Here is a 16,061-nt window from a genome sequence, read left to right on the forward strand (position 1 = left end):
CAGCTTAAGTGAGATAAGGAAGCAAAATGTAGTAGAGCTCGAACCGATCATCTCGGCAATGCTTGTACATTCATCAACTCAAACAATGTTAATAGTAGGTTATATTTTACAAATCATGTCAATCATCTCAGCAATGCTTGTACATTCATCAACTCAAACAATGTTAATAGTAGGTTATATTTTACAAATCATGTCAAACTTCTCTCACAAATGAAATGGCTAAACAATCTCAGCAGCTTCCAACAATTGGAGGTAAACAAACACACCTCACTCCAGTAAAATAAAAATAAGTGACACAAACAGCAGACAAATGAAGATATATCATCAGAAACTGCATTATAAAACCACTGAGCTTCAACTGTAAAATGGATGGTGCAGTAAGCTTCCATACACGCAGAACTAGGAGAATGTTAATTAACTGATCAAATATGGCGAAGCCTCCATCATTTACAGATTCTTCTTCTTCTCCATAATCCACATCTCAACTTCGTTAAAACACTTTTCATAGCTCTCATACCCATACAGCACATCGCCATAGGCCGTGATTAAATATCTGTCAACATAATCTTCATACCTCTCATATAATGCAGGGAAAGTCAGAACAATGACAAGGCCTGTTAGGGAACCAAAAATAAATAAATACATAAATAAAAAGAACAAATAGCTCATTAACAGCCTGAAGACCATGTTGCATGATCCACAAACATATTTCTTAATATATGAACTGTATAATCATCATGAGCTCCATAATGATCTTGGTGTGTTGTCATACAACGAGTGGATACACATGTTTCATCAATTCCCTAATAATTACTTGAAAAATGATTATGAATAAACAGGTAGGTCACTTAAACCACAAGTCACAAACAATGTGATGTTTCTTTCCAATGTTCTATACTGCTCAGTGCATATTAATTTAATTGAAAAATGAAAGGAGAACTGGAGAGGGCAATGCCATTGCCGTTAATGTTGACTCTGAAACAATTAAGAAAGAGTAGACATGGAAGCCAACATCACATACAAAATCAAGGATTTTAGTCTAATAAAAATGTACATGCAACTTACTGGTGTATCCCAGAGTCAGGGAATCAGCAAAGCCACCAACAAGAGACACAAGCCATAAGCATGCAGCTACTCTGTAGAAAAGCAGAGTGTCCCTTCCAAGTGCAATCCTATAACAAGCTGAAAGTAACATATTCACACAAGAAGACACAAGCATTGCAGCTTCATTTATAACTTGTGCTGATATGTGCAGCTCTGGCAAAGGCGGAGGTGGCCTGCATTGAATTTAAATAGATAGTATCATAAGACTTTTCATCTAATTTGGTATGAATTGCTATTGCCATGATTCATGAATAAATCAAAGGCTGGCAAACAAATACGGAAAAGCATCTCCATTTAGGAGTCTATAATCTTAGAATTGAGTGATCGAATACAGTGACACAAAGCACGAATTCATACCTGTTAAGGATCCCTGCAGCCTTGGACCAAACAAAGAGAATGGAGAACAGGAGCAGCAGGACATTAGAAACAAGCCGCAAGAGTGTATAGCCAGATAATTCAAAAACCACCCAAGAAGCAAGAGTGGCAAGCAGTAATCCCATTGACACATCTCTTCTCCTCCAGAGAATCACATCTGCAACTGCAAAGGCATAACAATGTCCACAATTCTTAGCCAAAAATTTCCAAATAAGAAATCAGAGCAAGGTCTGATTTTTAAATAGTAATATGAAGAAGAAGAAGAAGAAGAAGAAGAAGAAGAAGAAGAAGGAGGATCACCAACCAAGTCCACCGCCGAGGATCTCGTGGACGGAGAGCTGCCTTCCAAGGAATCGAGAGGATGAGGCCATGGATCAAACAGGGAAGATTGAGATTGAAACGAAGGATGTGAAGGAATATGGGAGGGCGGCGGCGGTAACAGGATGAAAAGCGGGAGTGTTGTCCGCTTTTCCGTTGTTGGTTTGGCGGTGTTTGCTGACGGAAAGGACGTTGGTGGGACCGGGCGGGTGCCGGCCCAGAACCAGTGCCCACTGCCCAGTGGAGTGTTGTGGAGATAAGGCCCTCCACTCCATTATTAACCATATAATAATACAACTAATGCTTTTTCTGGTTTCAGATAAAAAGAATGACTTGATTTTGAGGAAAAGTTAGATGGCGGTTTTGCAACTCTTGGCCACTACTTGTTGATTGTGATATTAATATCACTTTATTAGTTTCAAGGAAAGATTTCATCATACTGTGTGTTCTAGAGTTGGTAGAGATGTTTGAATGGAATCCAAAGCTGGGGTGAGGATTTGGGGATAATAAATAATATCCATCTTAGTAAAGCATAGACAAGAGCTTTGACATTAGAGAAATCAATTAACAATAATCCGATCAAGAAAATACAACAAAAAGAACTTTTGATAAAACAAAAGATGCACAAACACATGCGTGTTCTTCAATCCCTGAAAACCTTTTATGCTGGCCACGTTCATTGTCTTGGGTGAGAGAGCTTAGGATTGATGCACAGAATGGCCTGTCAAAAGGTGGCATCTGAAATTTCCTCAAAATTTAACACAAACAAGCCTCACAGTTTTTTGTGGTCTTTGGGGATGATAGGTTCATCAACTACAGTAGAAGCAGAACTTGAGTTCGGAACCTCAGGTTCACCAGTTTGAACATTAGCAATCTCAGCATTTACAGTGTCACAGTCGGTGCTGCTAGCATTCTTTTCTGGCAAGGGTGCGGGAGACTCCACCAAGCAACTTTGTCCTTGAATGATGCCTGCTCCACTGCTGAAAGCAGAAGAATCCATCAAGCTAGCTGCAATGGCAGCATTTAAATCATCCTCTTCCTGCTTCAACAGGGCCTCATCTTCACCAACATATTCAGTAGAGTGCAAAGGCACTGATGAGCCCTCATTTTGGGTAGGGACCGGATTTTGATTGCACGACTTTGTGATTCTCTCAGCATCTTCAGGTGTAAGCCATACCCCAAAGCCATTTGAACCTTCAGATGAGATTGGGCAGTCTTTGGGGAAGTTCCCCCTCACCAGGAAAATGCTCCATCCAGAGCCCTTAAGAGTATCCAGGTAAGCTGAGAGGTAAAACTTGGAGAGATGTTCAGGGGCAGGGTAGAGACTGTTGAAATTATACCATTCCCCATTCACCTTGCGAATGCAGAACCAATGGTTATGCAAGTGGCATATGAATGCACTCTCCAATTCAGGATCATACTTTGATGGCTCTGCAACAGGGGAATCTAGGGGTATAACTTGCAGATCCCACACCTCCAAGGCTTTTTGTAAGACCTACATAACATAAAATCTAGAGGTCATTAAATTGTAACTTGTGTAAGCATCAAGGGCAACAGAGTCATCTGCTCTTGACATATGAATAATGCTAAACGTCGATCACAAGCAGCAAAAATAACATATGGGAAGAAAAACAATGAAATGATTGGAATGAGGATGGCTGCATACTGCAAGCAAAATATAATTGCCCATCAGCTTAATGGAAACAGTTTAAGCAAAAAATATGGGCTGTCAAACGACGAAATGGTTTCACAATTGAAGTCAAACAAGTCAAAATTCCAACTTTTTGTTGCCCTGTAGCACACTGATCTAATACTATCTTTCCCCAGGTGTCACATAAACCTATGGAATGTAGTATACAACTTGCTCTCATGCTTGGATAAAAAGTATTGATGGACATTTTCTATTGAGTTGACAAATACATCATATTCATAACATAGAGAAGTGACAAATGCTCGCCATTTGAGAGTGCTCACATGCACATTCCATAAATTCTATATTGGGCAAATCTCTACAAGCACATCTATAGTAACAAATCTCCCCGTTTTTTCGTTGACATTATTAACCTTTATGTCCTGTTCAGATAAGAACCTACAACTCTTACTCATCTTTGCATAAAGAAGTGTTCACAACAGTAGGAAAAACAGTTTGAAGCAACCATGCCATCTGCATTGATGTAAATAATCTAAAAACAGTTGAACCAGATCTAAAATGTTTATAATCCGAGTAAGACAGTCAAATTATTAGCTCACACAGTTGGAATATTCAAAAGCAAGAAAAACAGGTTGTGGGAAACCGAGATTGAGTTCAGCAATGATGATAGATCAGTGTTGGCCCCAAAACAAGCTGATAAGCTATGATTACTGCTGCCATGCCCATGTTGGGGATGAGTCAGAGCTTGTCCAAGTCACAGCACAATTGACAACCCTAAATGGTAAGGCTTTTATTATACCTAAAAGAAACTTGAGCCATGAGATTGAATGGCAAAAGCTCTTTAAAGTTTTTTTCACAAAAAAACAATATACAAATAATCTAAAAATGTTTATAATCCGAGTAAGACAGTCAAATTATAAGCTCACACAGTTGGCATATTCAAAAGCAAGAAAAACAGGTTGTGGGAAACCAAGATTGAGTTCAACATTGATGATAGATCAGTGTTGGCCCCAAAACAAGCTGATAGGCTTTGATTACTTCTGTCATGCCTATTTTGGGGATGAGTCAGAGCTTGTCCAAGTCACAGCACAATTGACAACCCTAAATGGTAAGGCTTTATTATGCCTCAAGAAACTTGAGCCATGAGCTTGAATGGCAAAGCTCTTTAAAGTTTTTCGCACAAAAACAATATACAAATGCCAAAGCAAGAAAGGTTAAATTTTCCCTAAAAGACATGAAGGTCATTTGACGTGTTCGACAAAAACAAAATGGATACAAGTAATAAAAGGTTGTCTGAACACAGAATATGCAAGAGACTATAGATAAATGTAAAACAAAGTGATTCTGTAATTTAAACCGCATAAAACAAACTGTCGTGTTTAAGGAAACACCAAAATATTCGGCAGTAAAAGAAAAAGCGTGTGACATAATCATTCATGTCCTGTAATCTCATGCAACAAGTAGATCCACTAGTAATCCCTGACCTTTTTACTCTTCTGATCTATGAAGAACTATTGGTAGCTATCATGAAGTGGAATCAAGGGACATTAAAGTGCAAATAAATAAAAATGCATCATGGTTGCAAAAGAGATAAAAAACCAACATTCAAGCAAGTAATTAGTGCTAACAGCTTTCAAGAAAAATTCATGATTGCTGAAAGAGGACTACAGCAGAACTAGCATAAATCTATATTATTTTGTAATGCACGCTTCCTTATTCTCAAGAAAATAGAATATGGGTGTTAAAAAAAATAAAATGAAGTTGCAAAGGAATCATAGGGGAACAATCAGTTTTTGGGGAGACTCATACAACACTACAGGCGGTTGAATTCCCACTCCTTCTGTGAAGAAAGAAAGCCAAAGGGAATATATCATGATCAAGATTCAAAAAGGGCGAGGCTTTGGCTCTTATTATGCCAAACCTATAAATCCAAAATCTAGTAAAAGATTTCAAGAACAGTTTTCTCTTAGATATCATCTTCCTGAGCTATTTTTCTACTCTATCACCAACACTCTTGTCAAATATAAATCATGAGGCAAAGATCATAAGAGGAAATTTTTTTTTGGATAATAGTTCCTCCAGTGATGCATATGCGCGATGGTGTATAGCAGATACTAATCTAAGTTTAACCTTGCTCGATCTAATGGCGAAATCTAACAGCGAAAACCCAAGTAAAAACCCCACCTGGATGCTGAAATCACCGCCCATGGACACATTGTGCGAGTCCTCGGAAAGGAAGTCACCAGAGAGACCGCCATCGACACCTTGGAGCATCATCTGCCGCTCCCTCCTATCAAGATCGGACGCGAGAGCCGCGAGGTCGAACTCGGAGAAGAAAGGCCCTTGCAAGACGGTGTTAACGCAGTGGACGGCGCAAAGCTTGCTCTCCTGCACCTCATGGTAAAGAAGCCCGCCATTGATGGGAACTTCCATCGCGTAAATCCCTGGAGATCGTCGCAAACTCCGTCGAAGGCCCAACAGCAGCAGCTATTGACCGCTGAAAAGCCCTAGACGAGCTGGAGTGGCGCTGGCGTGCTACAGTGCTTCTCCAAAAACCGACAGACGAGCACTCGAAGAAAAGCCTTCAGCTGCGGCATTTCGCTCTTCATGTTCCACGTGTCTCCCAGTCATCGGGTTCGCTCCGGGTCTAAATCCGGACCCAATTTGCAAAAATGGTTAAACTTATTATGAACCAATTCGGACCAACATCACCGGACTCATATCAGCATATATAATATATATATATATATTTCTCAAATTCTCTTTCATTATATTATTACTTACATTATATTCTCGCGTCAAAAACGTAAGATATTATTATTATTCCTTTCATTATATTTTCATCCGTCCAAGTCTCAATTCTTTCTCAATTAAAAGCACGCTTTATGAGTGTTAAAAGGAGATTTCTGAGAATGGGGAATGATGGTGTGTTTACATACCAGCACAAACCAGCACACATGACATGCATGTGTGTTTACATGCAAGTTGCACACCTATTGCCCATCTTATCCACACATATAAACACAGCAAGACAAGATATCCAACACAAGAAACAAAGAATTAGTTCATTGGGAGAAAAAGTTGTACTGATTTCTTCTGATGGAGTTCACAGTAAGGACTACAGAAAGCAAGAGGAAAGTCACAGATACAGAGTGAACACATTCTCTTTGATGAAGCTATGTCGGATGAAGAACACTGGAAGCATGAAAATGTTTTGGTTGGGAAATTGTCAAATTTTAAACAAGCAGGTCATAGTGGTTGTTACCACTATATAACAACTTCACCGGCATCCTTTTCTTTCTCTGCTTTGAGGCCTTGCTGAATTCTAACCCATACTCGGCGATAGGAATAAAACTATTGCTCCTTGTTCCACCAGTATGCTGTCAGCCAATGATAGAATATATTTTAGATACAAATAGGAACATCAAAGATGCTCAACTTTAAGCACAACAGTAATTAGGCATGTTCTCTACATTTTTCTTTTCCTTTTTATCTGTTTTTGAGAAGGTAAATAAGTAATAAACCTGATTCATTACACAAAACTGCAAAAGAGGTGTTGCACATGTAGAACGAGTTCCTTCAAGGATGGCAAACTAAATGAATGGTTATTTTCCAATGGATGAAAGGAGAATAAAACTATGGGTCCATTCAATCTGCATAACAGGCTTGGAAGTTTAAAAAAAAAGAAAGTAGCTACATAACCGTATCAAAGCCAGTTCCAATGTATGCTTTAAAAAAAGAGAATTTGGACCATACATGACTTAGATGTTGAGCAGAAATATGATCAACAGCTGAACTGAGATGTGCAGGGTATGAGTGATGCACGTTGATAACCGAACAAATTGATTCTGAACCTAACCAGCATAGTGTTGCATGAGCTCTTTAAAAAAAGATATTACTCTTGGTCCCAATTGAGTAAACATAATCCGCAGATTAATTGATTTTCATGGATCATTAGTAATTTAGTCAACCCAACTTGTCCACTAGTGCAAATATCCAAATGACTAGCATAACACAAATGTCTTCCAGAATCAAACCCAATAAAGGGGTTTTCCCCCTGCAGAAAAAAATTCTTCATTGCAATTTGGGCCGGCAAATTGATGGAGTCTAATGCAAAAGAAAGTACCTCATGTTCAGGTATGTATACAATGATTGGCTGATGACATAACTTTGACAACACCTGAGGTGGAAGTTATTATTAGAATATGAAATTAATATGAAAGAAAAGAGGCAACTATGCTACCACATAAAATTTCCCATTTAAAGCTTTAAATACTAAAAGAAGAGGAATCAAATGATGACCTCCAATCAGATTGGCATCCTTATTCTGTTCAAAAGAAATAAAAGATGATAAAAGATATGAAATTATACTTGAGTATTACTATTAAACACGTTTAAAATGATATGTCTGATTTGGTGATCAGATGCATTATAAGTCCAACCAAGCAAGATTACTACACTAGATTTTCCAATAATGATTTTAATGAGAAATTAATATCGCATAGAGTCAAAATAAGAACAAAAAGAGAAATGGAGGGGTATTGGTTAATATTAAAATGAATACTAACGCATCAAGTCTCCACAAATTCACTTAAGTTTGGATCTCTCATCATATACCTTGGCATCTGATGGGGATAATCAGAACCAGATTACAATCTGATAAAAATCTCTTTACAAAGAATAAACAAACATGAATTGGAATTTTACCAGTAATTCTGATTCGCCTCCCCAAAAATCAGGCCATTGAATTCGTTGGCAATACCTACAACAAAAATGGAAAAGATCTAGAAAACTTAACATCTTTTTGATAGAGGATCACATTTACTGGTCATTGAAGACTCCAAGGTACACCAAAGCCTACCGTTTTAAAGACTCATCTACAGTGATTGCAACCAAAGCTTCTTCATAATCAAGTCTGTCTTTGTCACTTTCACATATGATCTCTTTCACAGCCATCCTAAGTTCATCTGCATATCTCAGAAGTTAATATACTCCACAAACTTGGAATTTGGCAAACAAAACAAAGCAAGAAAGAACAAATTATTTTCAGGGATCATTCACATGAGGACACAGCAATCCTAATGAATCTCTGCAAACAAGATTAATTGCTTGTAAAAAGAGAAAACTGCTGAATTAATAATGTGCCCAAAGACGTCAATTACCAATAAACATGAAACCAACTGAATGTAAGGGAAGTCAACTGCTTATGCCACCATCATGAATAACAGATGGATATCATGGAAGAATTAAGTGAAGATGAACATTTTTACATATTGCAAGTTCAAATAGAGGTAGTGAGGACATGGTATAGATATAAACATTGAGCAGTTGCATTGAGTTGAGTGTCAATTGAGCAATATATTCAACTACAAGACTGGATAAAAGAAACTAAAAAGAAAAACTGTGTAGATTTTTAAAGTTCTGAACAGTGCTGCTTCAACAAGGCAAGGTTGTTTCCACACAAGAATCAACAAATTCATCTATCCTTGTATCATAGATCCTCAAGAATCTACCTGCATCGTCTCTCTCTTGCCCAGGACCAAGTGAAATTCCTTTGTTGTGAGCCATTCCTTTTTATCTGCAGGAGCCATATATCGCCAAATATCACCATGCACAAATATTTCAAAAATTTTTGGGGAGTGAATTGCCGCTGAAATATAATGCACTATAAATCAGTCATGAAAAGCAGCATCCTGCAAACAATGATTTACCAGCACATCTGTAGAAGCTCAATGAATGCCATGCAAATCTCATCAGAAAGGGAAAACAAAAGCGAAATAAGAGAACGGTAAATGAAGAACAAGTATGGGCAGAATTGTCATAAGAAAATCGCTTCAGCGTTTTTACCACCAAAAATTTTTATTTCAGAAATGCTACCAAAAGTATCACAAAGAATGTAAGCATGATCTTGGGCCACTCAGCAATCAATCAAATATAACATAATAACTACATAACTTACAAAGCTATAGGCACAGATAAAAACGAAAATTCAATAGATAATCCTTATTCCTTACCAGCGCGCGAAACATGCAACGCCCATCACCTGTGACTTTCTGAACCGAATAGCGTTGCACTTTCTTCATTGCAGGTGAAACCTTACCCCTAGTATTTTAACAAATCATCCAAGAAGAAGATAAATTTTATATCAGCAATCTTTAGTCATTGAAAATGAGAAGAAACAACAGGTTTTTGGTAGAATGGAAGAGTTCGGAATCAAAATCCTGAAGCTTGAACGCACTTACAGGGAAGGCCCAATTCTAGCGAAAAACGGAATTATGGTAGGAGAGTGGGAGATCGGCGGCTGGAGCTCGAACACGGCGGTTCCATCTCTCAGCTGCCGCAGAAGAACATCTGTGAAGAAGAAGAAAAGGACGATGTGAGAGAGAGAGAGAGAGAGAGAGAGAGAGAGAAGAACGAGCTCCAGAGTGTGAGGGTTTCACCGTTTGAAGGTGCTCTGCTTGTCGCCATGGATGAAACCTCTCGTCACTAGTTCCCCAAGACGCCTTCTGCTATCTTTGGATTCTATACCGTCCCAAGGGTTAAATCTGAACCGTTCATGATGCTGATTCTCTTCTCATCGTAGCCATTCATCATGTCGTCTTCAATTATTACTTCATTTGAATGACGAATGAATATCCTTAATATTTATTTATTTATTTATTTTGTCTGTTTAATCAGAAAATAAAGAAATCATATTGCTCTGGCTGTTAAGTCTGTAATCATAAGTAGAATCAATGGCATAAAGCCACCTCAAAATCTTTCTCATTTAATAATCGGAATGATGATGATAAACTAAAAGAAATTGTTTCATATATCATATTTGTTTTACAAATGGCCCGAAACCAAAAAAACCAAAACATAAGATATAACAAGGTTCGAGTATAAGAATAAGAATAATATTAATTAAGCCACGCCACTAATAGAATAGGCTGATATATATATATATATATATATATTTATTTCTTCTCGCTTGGCAGTTGGCAATCATGCTCACAGAATTATGATGTTGTTCCGTCCTGTGATGAATTGGATGAGCAAGCTTGAAATTACGCTGTCCCAAACAGGGGCCCAGTCAGAGGCATCCATCTGGCTGCTAATGACACTGATAATGTGGACACCTTGGTTATGCAAACTCACTCTTCTCTCAGAAATAAACTTCCAGTTCTCCATTGCAACTTCATCATCAGACCTGTTCAATAGATTCTCAAGTTATCAGCAGAAAACCAGGACCTTTCCAGATTTAGAAAATATATATATATATATATACACAATTCATGAACAAACAAAAGTAGGAATACAACCAACTTTTAAAAATCTCAACAATTCACCAAATATCAGATTTCAGAAAAAATGACAATAGTTTATACCTCATTATTAGTGAAGAGTGTCCTCCAAAACCCACAGAGCTCAGGCTGGCTATGGTGGCATTATAATGCTTCATATGTCTTCTTGTAAATGGAATCAAAATCCATCCATGGGTTTGGAGTTTCAAGTGCAATTCAAGAACCAGTGATCGAGCTTGATTTTCCATGTCGTCAACCTGTTTGATCCTAAAATCAAAGTTCAAGTATGAGTGCATCAGTCACACATAAAATTAGTAGATAAAACAACATAACAATTTATGGAGTGGGAGACTGAAAATAACCGATTTTTGACCAGGACTACCGGTGTAGTTGATATCTGGTAATAATACATCATCCGCATCTACTAATATTACACCAGAGCCATCACCATCTGGTTTCATGGAACTAAAGTAGTTCTCCGCAACCTGCACTGTCAGCTTCAAATCTTGCAAGTATTGAACTTCCCCAATATACTCAAAAGCATGAGCTAAACAAGTTGGAGGAAATTCATCAGCTTCCAAGTTATTAAGTTCAGCATGGAAAGCAAAAACTCTGCACAACCATTCTCGCCACTTGCTTTAACTTGCTCAATGACTCCACTATTTCTGCTTTGGCAGTTCTCTCAACATGACTGTTAGAGCAACCAGCAGAGTAAGCAGAACTCCAATGGTAACAAGTGCAGCAATAAAGACAGTAGCGGCAAATGCTGACATATAGACCCCAGATTCAACCACATAACGACTCCCCAATTCTGCATTGGATTAAAGTCTATGTTCAATTTCAAGAAGCTCAGTCCATAGCAGTTAGTTGTACAGCAGCATAACTGATTTCAGGTGGATACAAAAATCATGTGGAGTTTCAACTAGCCAGCAATTATGACCATGTAAAAAGAAAAGGTCAAGGTGACAATAATAGTGATATTCACATGAATATTCACATGAACATTCCATGACTGATAAAAAAATTGATGTCAAGCCACTACTCAATACAAGTCTCTATTCATAAAACGATAAGCAAAGCTGAACTGAATCATATACCAGAACGTCTGTCACTAGAAGACTGTGGTTGGAGTCTGCAGGTTCCATTGGATCAGGGGTATGTAGACATTGTATTGATCAAATGATATCAGAATGAAATCCCTTTCATCAACACTCTGGAAGAAGTAAAAGATTATATTGTGACAGGGAAAGGCTAATTACAATTCAGCTTCTTTGCCTGTGACAACCACAACCAAAGAGAAGTGATTAGACAGGAACAGAAGAAATAAAAAAAAAAAACTAACTAAATAACAATAGAGCAGCTTTCAAACGAGATAAGTGTGTGTTTTGAATGAATTGGTTGAACATGGAGTCGCCTGCGCTTGGGCCAAAACACAATCTGAAGAGCAGGCCATAATACTACTGTATAGATCTATGGACAAGTTATGAATTTGTATGGATCTTGGGGCAAAAATAAGATAAAGAAAATCATAATCATTGAACACAATTTTTCTCATCTGATTTTTATTTTTCTTTGAAAAAGTCCAAGTTAATCAGATAAACACAGATAAAAGATTGGCTTTAAAAACTTGAAACTTTAGTTTCCCACATATCTAGATCTCAAATTTTTCTTTTAAAAGAAGTCTTTTCCTCTATGCAAAATTTCTCTATGAAACAAAGATAGATGGAACAAAACCTATCTAAACTTAAAAAGCAACTAAATTGCTTAATCAGAAGCGAAAACTTCAAATCGACGATTAAATCTACAAAGCCAATGCAATAAAAACTAGGAATCCTTCAGATCACAGAAACAAAATCGTCATTCACTTGACCAAATAAAATAAAAAAAGACGATTAAAAACAAAAGACGAAATTTTCGTTCTTCAGAAATTCTTCAAATCTAAGCCAGAGAAAACTGAATTCAATCCCTAAGAGTTCCCATTTGGAACTTGTCAATTCAAAGTCAAACCATAACAAAACACACAATAAAAAAGAAGATTACAATCATAAACCTGGCTACACACACCAAAAGAGAGAGAGAAATCAATCACCTCATCGCCAGATTGAAGAGGGCTATAATTCATGGAAAAAGAACATCGCTGGGTGATCCGATGCTCGATGAAAAAAGGAATCCAAGAGATGGGGGTGTCTGTGCATGAAAGAAGCAAGGGAATCTCAAATATCTCCGCAAATTTGATTTGTTTTTAAAAAGGTTGAAAAAGGTGGCTCCCATTCCATATGTTGGTATCCTCCCTGCGGACCCTTTTCATGCGTCATCCAATTAAAATTCTGCCTTTTTATAAAAATTTATAAGAAGTTTGGCAGGCGAAATAGCCAGAAGCCTCAGGCTCTAACGTGACCCGACAGAACACGATAGACCAGAGCATTACTATAATTAAGTTAAACCAATTACCCGTCCTAATCCCTCGGTACCATAAAGATCGAGAGGGCTTCATAGGAATGGACACAGCGAGGGGAGGATGGCGTGTCTTCACCACTTCTCACACACATTTATAGTATGTTCGCTTTTATTTCATTAATTAATTGTGAACTAACTCTGGAATGAGGAGGATAGGTAGCAGGCAGCTTCGATAATAAATTCTGTAGATAAAAATTTAGGCCAACTGTTTGACCTTATTTACTAAATGATAATTGAATGGTTTGACCAAATTTCTATCAATTTAGTTTACTAAGTTACTTGATATTTGTATGTTATATTTTATAAAAGTATCATAAGACATGTGCTAGTAATTTTTTTTTAAACTAGCAGCTAATGCATTACTCGAACTCCGAGTTAATATTGCACTACAATTAATATTACCACGCAATGAGACGATATGGATCCCATCTGTGCAACTCACATAGAGCAAAGAAAGGGATATAAAAGGATATTTCATACATGATAAAGACATTGTCTGAGAATCACAGCGGCCTCACAAAAGTGGCTTACTACTTTACATCTTGGGATATACACACCGTGTTGGTCAGAAACAAAATTAACTAACTATATATATGGCTGTTAGTTGGCTCTAGAAGCTATCAAATTAGTCATCCACTTAAACGGAATCAGGTTGCTCAAAATAGAGTTGTCAGGGGATCAGATTCCAGTGACGTACAAACTAGCTGCAAAAACAATGTCCTTTGATAGCATTGGAAGCAGCTTCCATCTTTTTATTAAGTGCAGAATTGCCCATGATTGAAGCTGCATTTTTGAACTCGCGGCAGGTTTCATCCAGACGGACTATAGTTCTCACAATTAGTCCTTCTGGAACATCAGATGCTCACAAATTTCTGCAAAAGGAGTGCCCTGCAAAATAGATAATTCAGGACAAATGAGCAGGCCAAATCTCTATATTGATTACAACAGAGAGTATTTGTTTTTAACAAGAACCTTGGCCCATTCATAAACTACTTCAACAAGGCCAAATTTGAGATTTTCTTTGGCATATTCCTCAGGATCTACAGCTACTTTAAGTCGGGCTTGCAGTTCTCCAAGTCTGATTGCAGTCTCATACAATCTGAGATGAACAAAACATTGAAGTAATGGCATGACAGAGGAGAAACACTGGTCATGGATTAGCTGGGTGATATTAATGTGTAACAATGACAGAATGGAAGTATCATGGTAAATTTGGCATTAGGGGTGTAATCCTCAACAGGATAATTTAACAGGAAAAATTGTGTGTGAAAACGGTTTGCTATTGATGTTCTGCAAAGGGTTTAATACACTTAGTGGCTTAAATGAGTATTCAGTTGTGGGAACCGCTCACCACATATGAAAATAATGACATTAAGCATAAGGTAGGCAGTTGCATTGGGTAGGTTGGGAAGGCCTTCTAGTGCATGTCTTAGTTTTACAGAGGTGTCATCATTTATACAGGTTGCATTCTCCCCATCTTCACAGACATTTCTATCATACAGGAAAGAAAAAAGTGCAGAACTGACACCAAATGAAATAGTCAGTATATGAACATAATTCTTCTTTGTATGAGCAAGTTTAGGAGGAAGATATGGTCGTGTGTTCTTGCTGAAAACAAATGCAGACATCAGAGCGACAGCTTTTCGGTGGTTCTAAGTCATCAATTGGTTGTCAAACAAACACTGTGCAACTGTAAATTCCCCTGAGTTCATCTCTTGCCACACGCCCTTAATTTGAACAACAAGATCTGAATCATCATGAATGAATTTCCTTCAGTGAATGTTAATCTGTTGGAAAAGAGATTCAGTTTCATGAATACAATACATGAATCCACATTATTGAGAAAGGTATTCATCTTTCATAATGGAGTATATATAACTAAACAGAACATGAGTACTGGCCCTTAAAGTCTGGGTATTTGCTGAAGTGTTTTATCTGACATTTGAAACTTGAGTGCATTAACTTCTTCCATGTGCTTCCTTTGTTCCATTTGTAAGGCAGTATGCTCTTTCAATTTCATGCATCCATGACATTTGTTTTCAGACATCCTTTGCAAAATACTGTTATATTTACGGTACTTCTCCACAAGAACAACCTCTTTGAGCTTGAGATCTAAATTTGAATGTCAAAAAATGAGCCGAATGATGCAGATGTTGCTCTGATATTTCATGTACTATAAGTGATATGATGCGGATCATACCTTTAACTGCATCAAGCACAGGAGGAAATTTACTTCCTGCAGCTTTCTGTTCCAATAGCTGCTGAACGGTTTTTGAGTAAGCCACATCGCTGGGATCCTCTAGAAGTCGGACTTGATCAATCTTAATTTTGCAATTGCAGATACTTAAAAAATCCTTAGCTTCTATGCCTATAACCTGCTAACTACACCAGAAGGCCTACAATATGGCAACTGCGAGTATTTACAATGCCTGATCTCACGAATTGATGGGTGTAAAATACTCTCATCCATCATCCTATCGCCTTTGGAACTAGCATATAACCCCAGGAAAATTACCAGACTCATTCCCTTGTTTATTTAGAGAAACTGATGAACCTGTATAGATGATACTGCATCAGTAGTTACCCACTAGAACAACATAGCTGTTTGAGCGTGAGTAGAAGGTGATTTGCAGACAACTCCTAGTAAGTTATCATCAGCCTGAAAACCAAAATCAAGGATACAAAATTCATTAGAAATGAAATGATTAGATATTAAGTATTCTGCAGAAAGATTATTTAATTAGTAAAACAATGATTTTTAAAAGTGATCCACGAATAATTGGAAGTTAACATTCCGTTTCACCATACCTAGGAACAATGGTTCTATCTTCAATATCGTCAAGACAGGCACATTTAAATCTGTATATATACAT

General features: G+C 37.5%; 4 protein-coding genes and 1 pseudogene across 4 annotated transcripts; all 5 read right to left on the reverse strand.

The window, feature by feature from the left end:
• Positions 1-43: 43 nt before the first annotated feature.
• Positions 44-1,853, reverse strand: LOC120282410 (reticulon-like protein B12). Its single transcript, XM_039289217.1, has 4 exons — positions 1,784-1,853; positions 1,462-1,642; positions 1,066-1,277; positions 44-614 (listed from the first exon to the last, which is right to left on the reverse strand). The coding sequence occupies exons 1-4, from the start codon at positions 1,848-1,850 to the stop codon at positions 448-450; spliced, it is 627 nt and encodes a 208-aa protein (XP_039145151.1). The 5' UTR covers positions 1,851-1,853; the 3' UTR covers positions 44-447.
• A 448-nt stretch (positions 1,854-2,301) lies between these two features.
• On the reverse strand, positions 2,302-6,111 carry LOC120283037 (ataxin-3 homolog). Its single transcript, XM_039289868.1, has 2 exons — positions 5,633-6,111; positions 2,302-3,292 (listed from the first exon to the last, which is right to left on the reverse strand). Exons 1-2 carry the CDS (start codon positions 5,879-5,881, stop codon positions 2,570-2,572), a joined length of 972 nt encoding a protein of 323 aa, XP_039145802.1. The 5' UTR covers positions 5,882-6,111; the 3' UTR covers positions 2,302-2,569.
• A 386-nt stretch (positions 6,112-6,497) lies between these two features.
• LOC120281768 (OVARIAN TUMOR DOMAIN-containing deubiquitinating enzyme 3-like) lies at positions 6,498-9,992 on the reverse strand. Its single transcript, XM_039288463.1, has 8 exons — positions 9,889-9,992; positions 9,691-9,799; positions 9,461-9,550; positions 8,962-9,023; positions 8,310-8,415; positions 8,156-8,210; positions 7,575-7,628; positions 6,498-6,828 (listed from the first exon to the last, which is right to left on the reverse strand). Exons 1-8 carry the CDS (start codon positions 9,914-9,916, stop codon positions 6,685-6,687), a joined length of 648 nt encoding a protein of 215 aa, XP_039144397.1. The 5' UTR covers positions 9,917-9,992; the 3' UTR covers positions 6,498-6,684.
• A 446-nt stretch (positions 9,993-10,438) lies between these two features.
• Positions 10,439-11,048, reverse strand: LOC120282950. The gene is made up of 2 exons (XM_039289782.1): positions 10,816-11,048; positions 10,439-10,637 (listed from the first exon to the last, which is right to left on the reverse strand). The coding sequence occupies exons 1-2, from the start codon at positions 11,025-11,027 to the stop codon at positions 10,439-10,441; spliced, it is 411 nt and encodes a 136-aa protein (XP_039145716.1). The 5' UTR covers positions 11,028-11,048.
• A 2,763-nt stretch (positions 11,049-13,811) lies between these two features.
• Positions 13,812-16,061, reverse strand: part of LOC120282952 — a 5,239-nt pseudogene continuing 2,989 nt past the window's right edge.

This window comes from Dioscorea cayenensis, chromosome 18, assembly GCF_009730915.1.
Source record: "Dioscorea cayenensis subsp. rotundata cultivar TDr96_F1 chromosome 18, TDr96_F1_v2_PseudoChromosome.rev07_lg8_w22 25.fasta, whole genome shotgun sequence".
NCBI classification, from domain to species: Eukaryota; Viridiplantae; Streptophyta; class Magnoliopsida; order Dioscoreales; family Dioscoreaceae; genus Dioscorea; species Dioscorea cayenensis.

What these genes read in the sequence shown, in the direction of transcription:
- LOC120282950 (XM_039289782.1), bottom strand. Translation starts at nt 11,027, where the DNA reads ATGCACTCATACTTGAACTTTGATTTTAGGATCAAACAGGTTGACGAC. An exon ending in CACTCTTCACTAATAATGAG is followed by an intron (nt 10,638 to 10,815) that starts GTATAAACTATT and finishes TCTATTGAACAG; the next exon opens with GTCTGATGATGAAGTTGCAA.
- LOC120282410 (XM_039289217.1), bottom strand. Translation starts at nt 1,850, where the DNA reads ATGGCCTCATCCTCTCGATTCCTTGGAAGGCAGCTCTCCGTCCACGAG. An exon ending in GCTGCAGGGATCCTTAACAG is followed by an intron (nt 1,278 to 1,461) that starts GTATGAATTCGT and finishes AATTCAATGCAG; the next exon opens with GCCACCTCCGCCTTTGCCAG. An exon ending in CCTGACTCTGGGATACACCA is followed by an intron (nt 615 to 1,065) that starts GTAAGTTGCATG and finishes GTTCCCTAACAG; the next exon opens with GCCTTGTCATTGTTCTGACT.
- LOC120281768 (XM_039288463.1), bottom strand. Translation starts at nt 9,916, where the DNA reads ATGGCGACAAGCAGAGCACCTTCAAACG. An exon ending in GCTAGAATTGGGCCTTCCCT is followed by an intron (nt 9,551 to 9,690) that starts GTAAGTGCGTTC and finishes TTAAAATACTAG; the next exon opens with GGGTAAGGTTTCACCTGCAA. An exon ending in TGCATGTTTCGCGCGCTGGT is followed by an intron (nt 9,024 to 9,460) that starts AAGGAATAAGGA and finishes CTCCTGCAGATA; the next exon opens with AAAAGGAATGGCTCACAACA.
- LOC120283037 (XM_039289868.1), bottom strand. Translation starts at nt 5,881, where the DNA reads ATGGAAGTTCCCATCAATGGCGGGCTTCTTTACCATGAGGTGCAGGAG. An exon ending in GCGGTGATTTCAGCATCCAG is followed by an intron (nt 3,293 to 5,632) that starts GTGGGGTTTTTA and finishes TATGTTATGTAG; the next exon opens with GTCTTACAAAAAGCCTTGGA.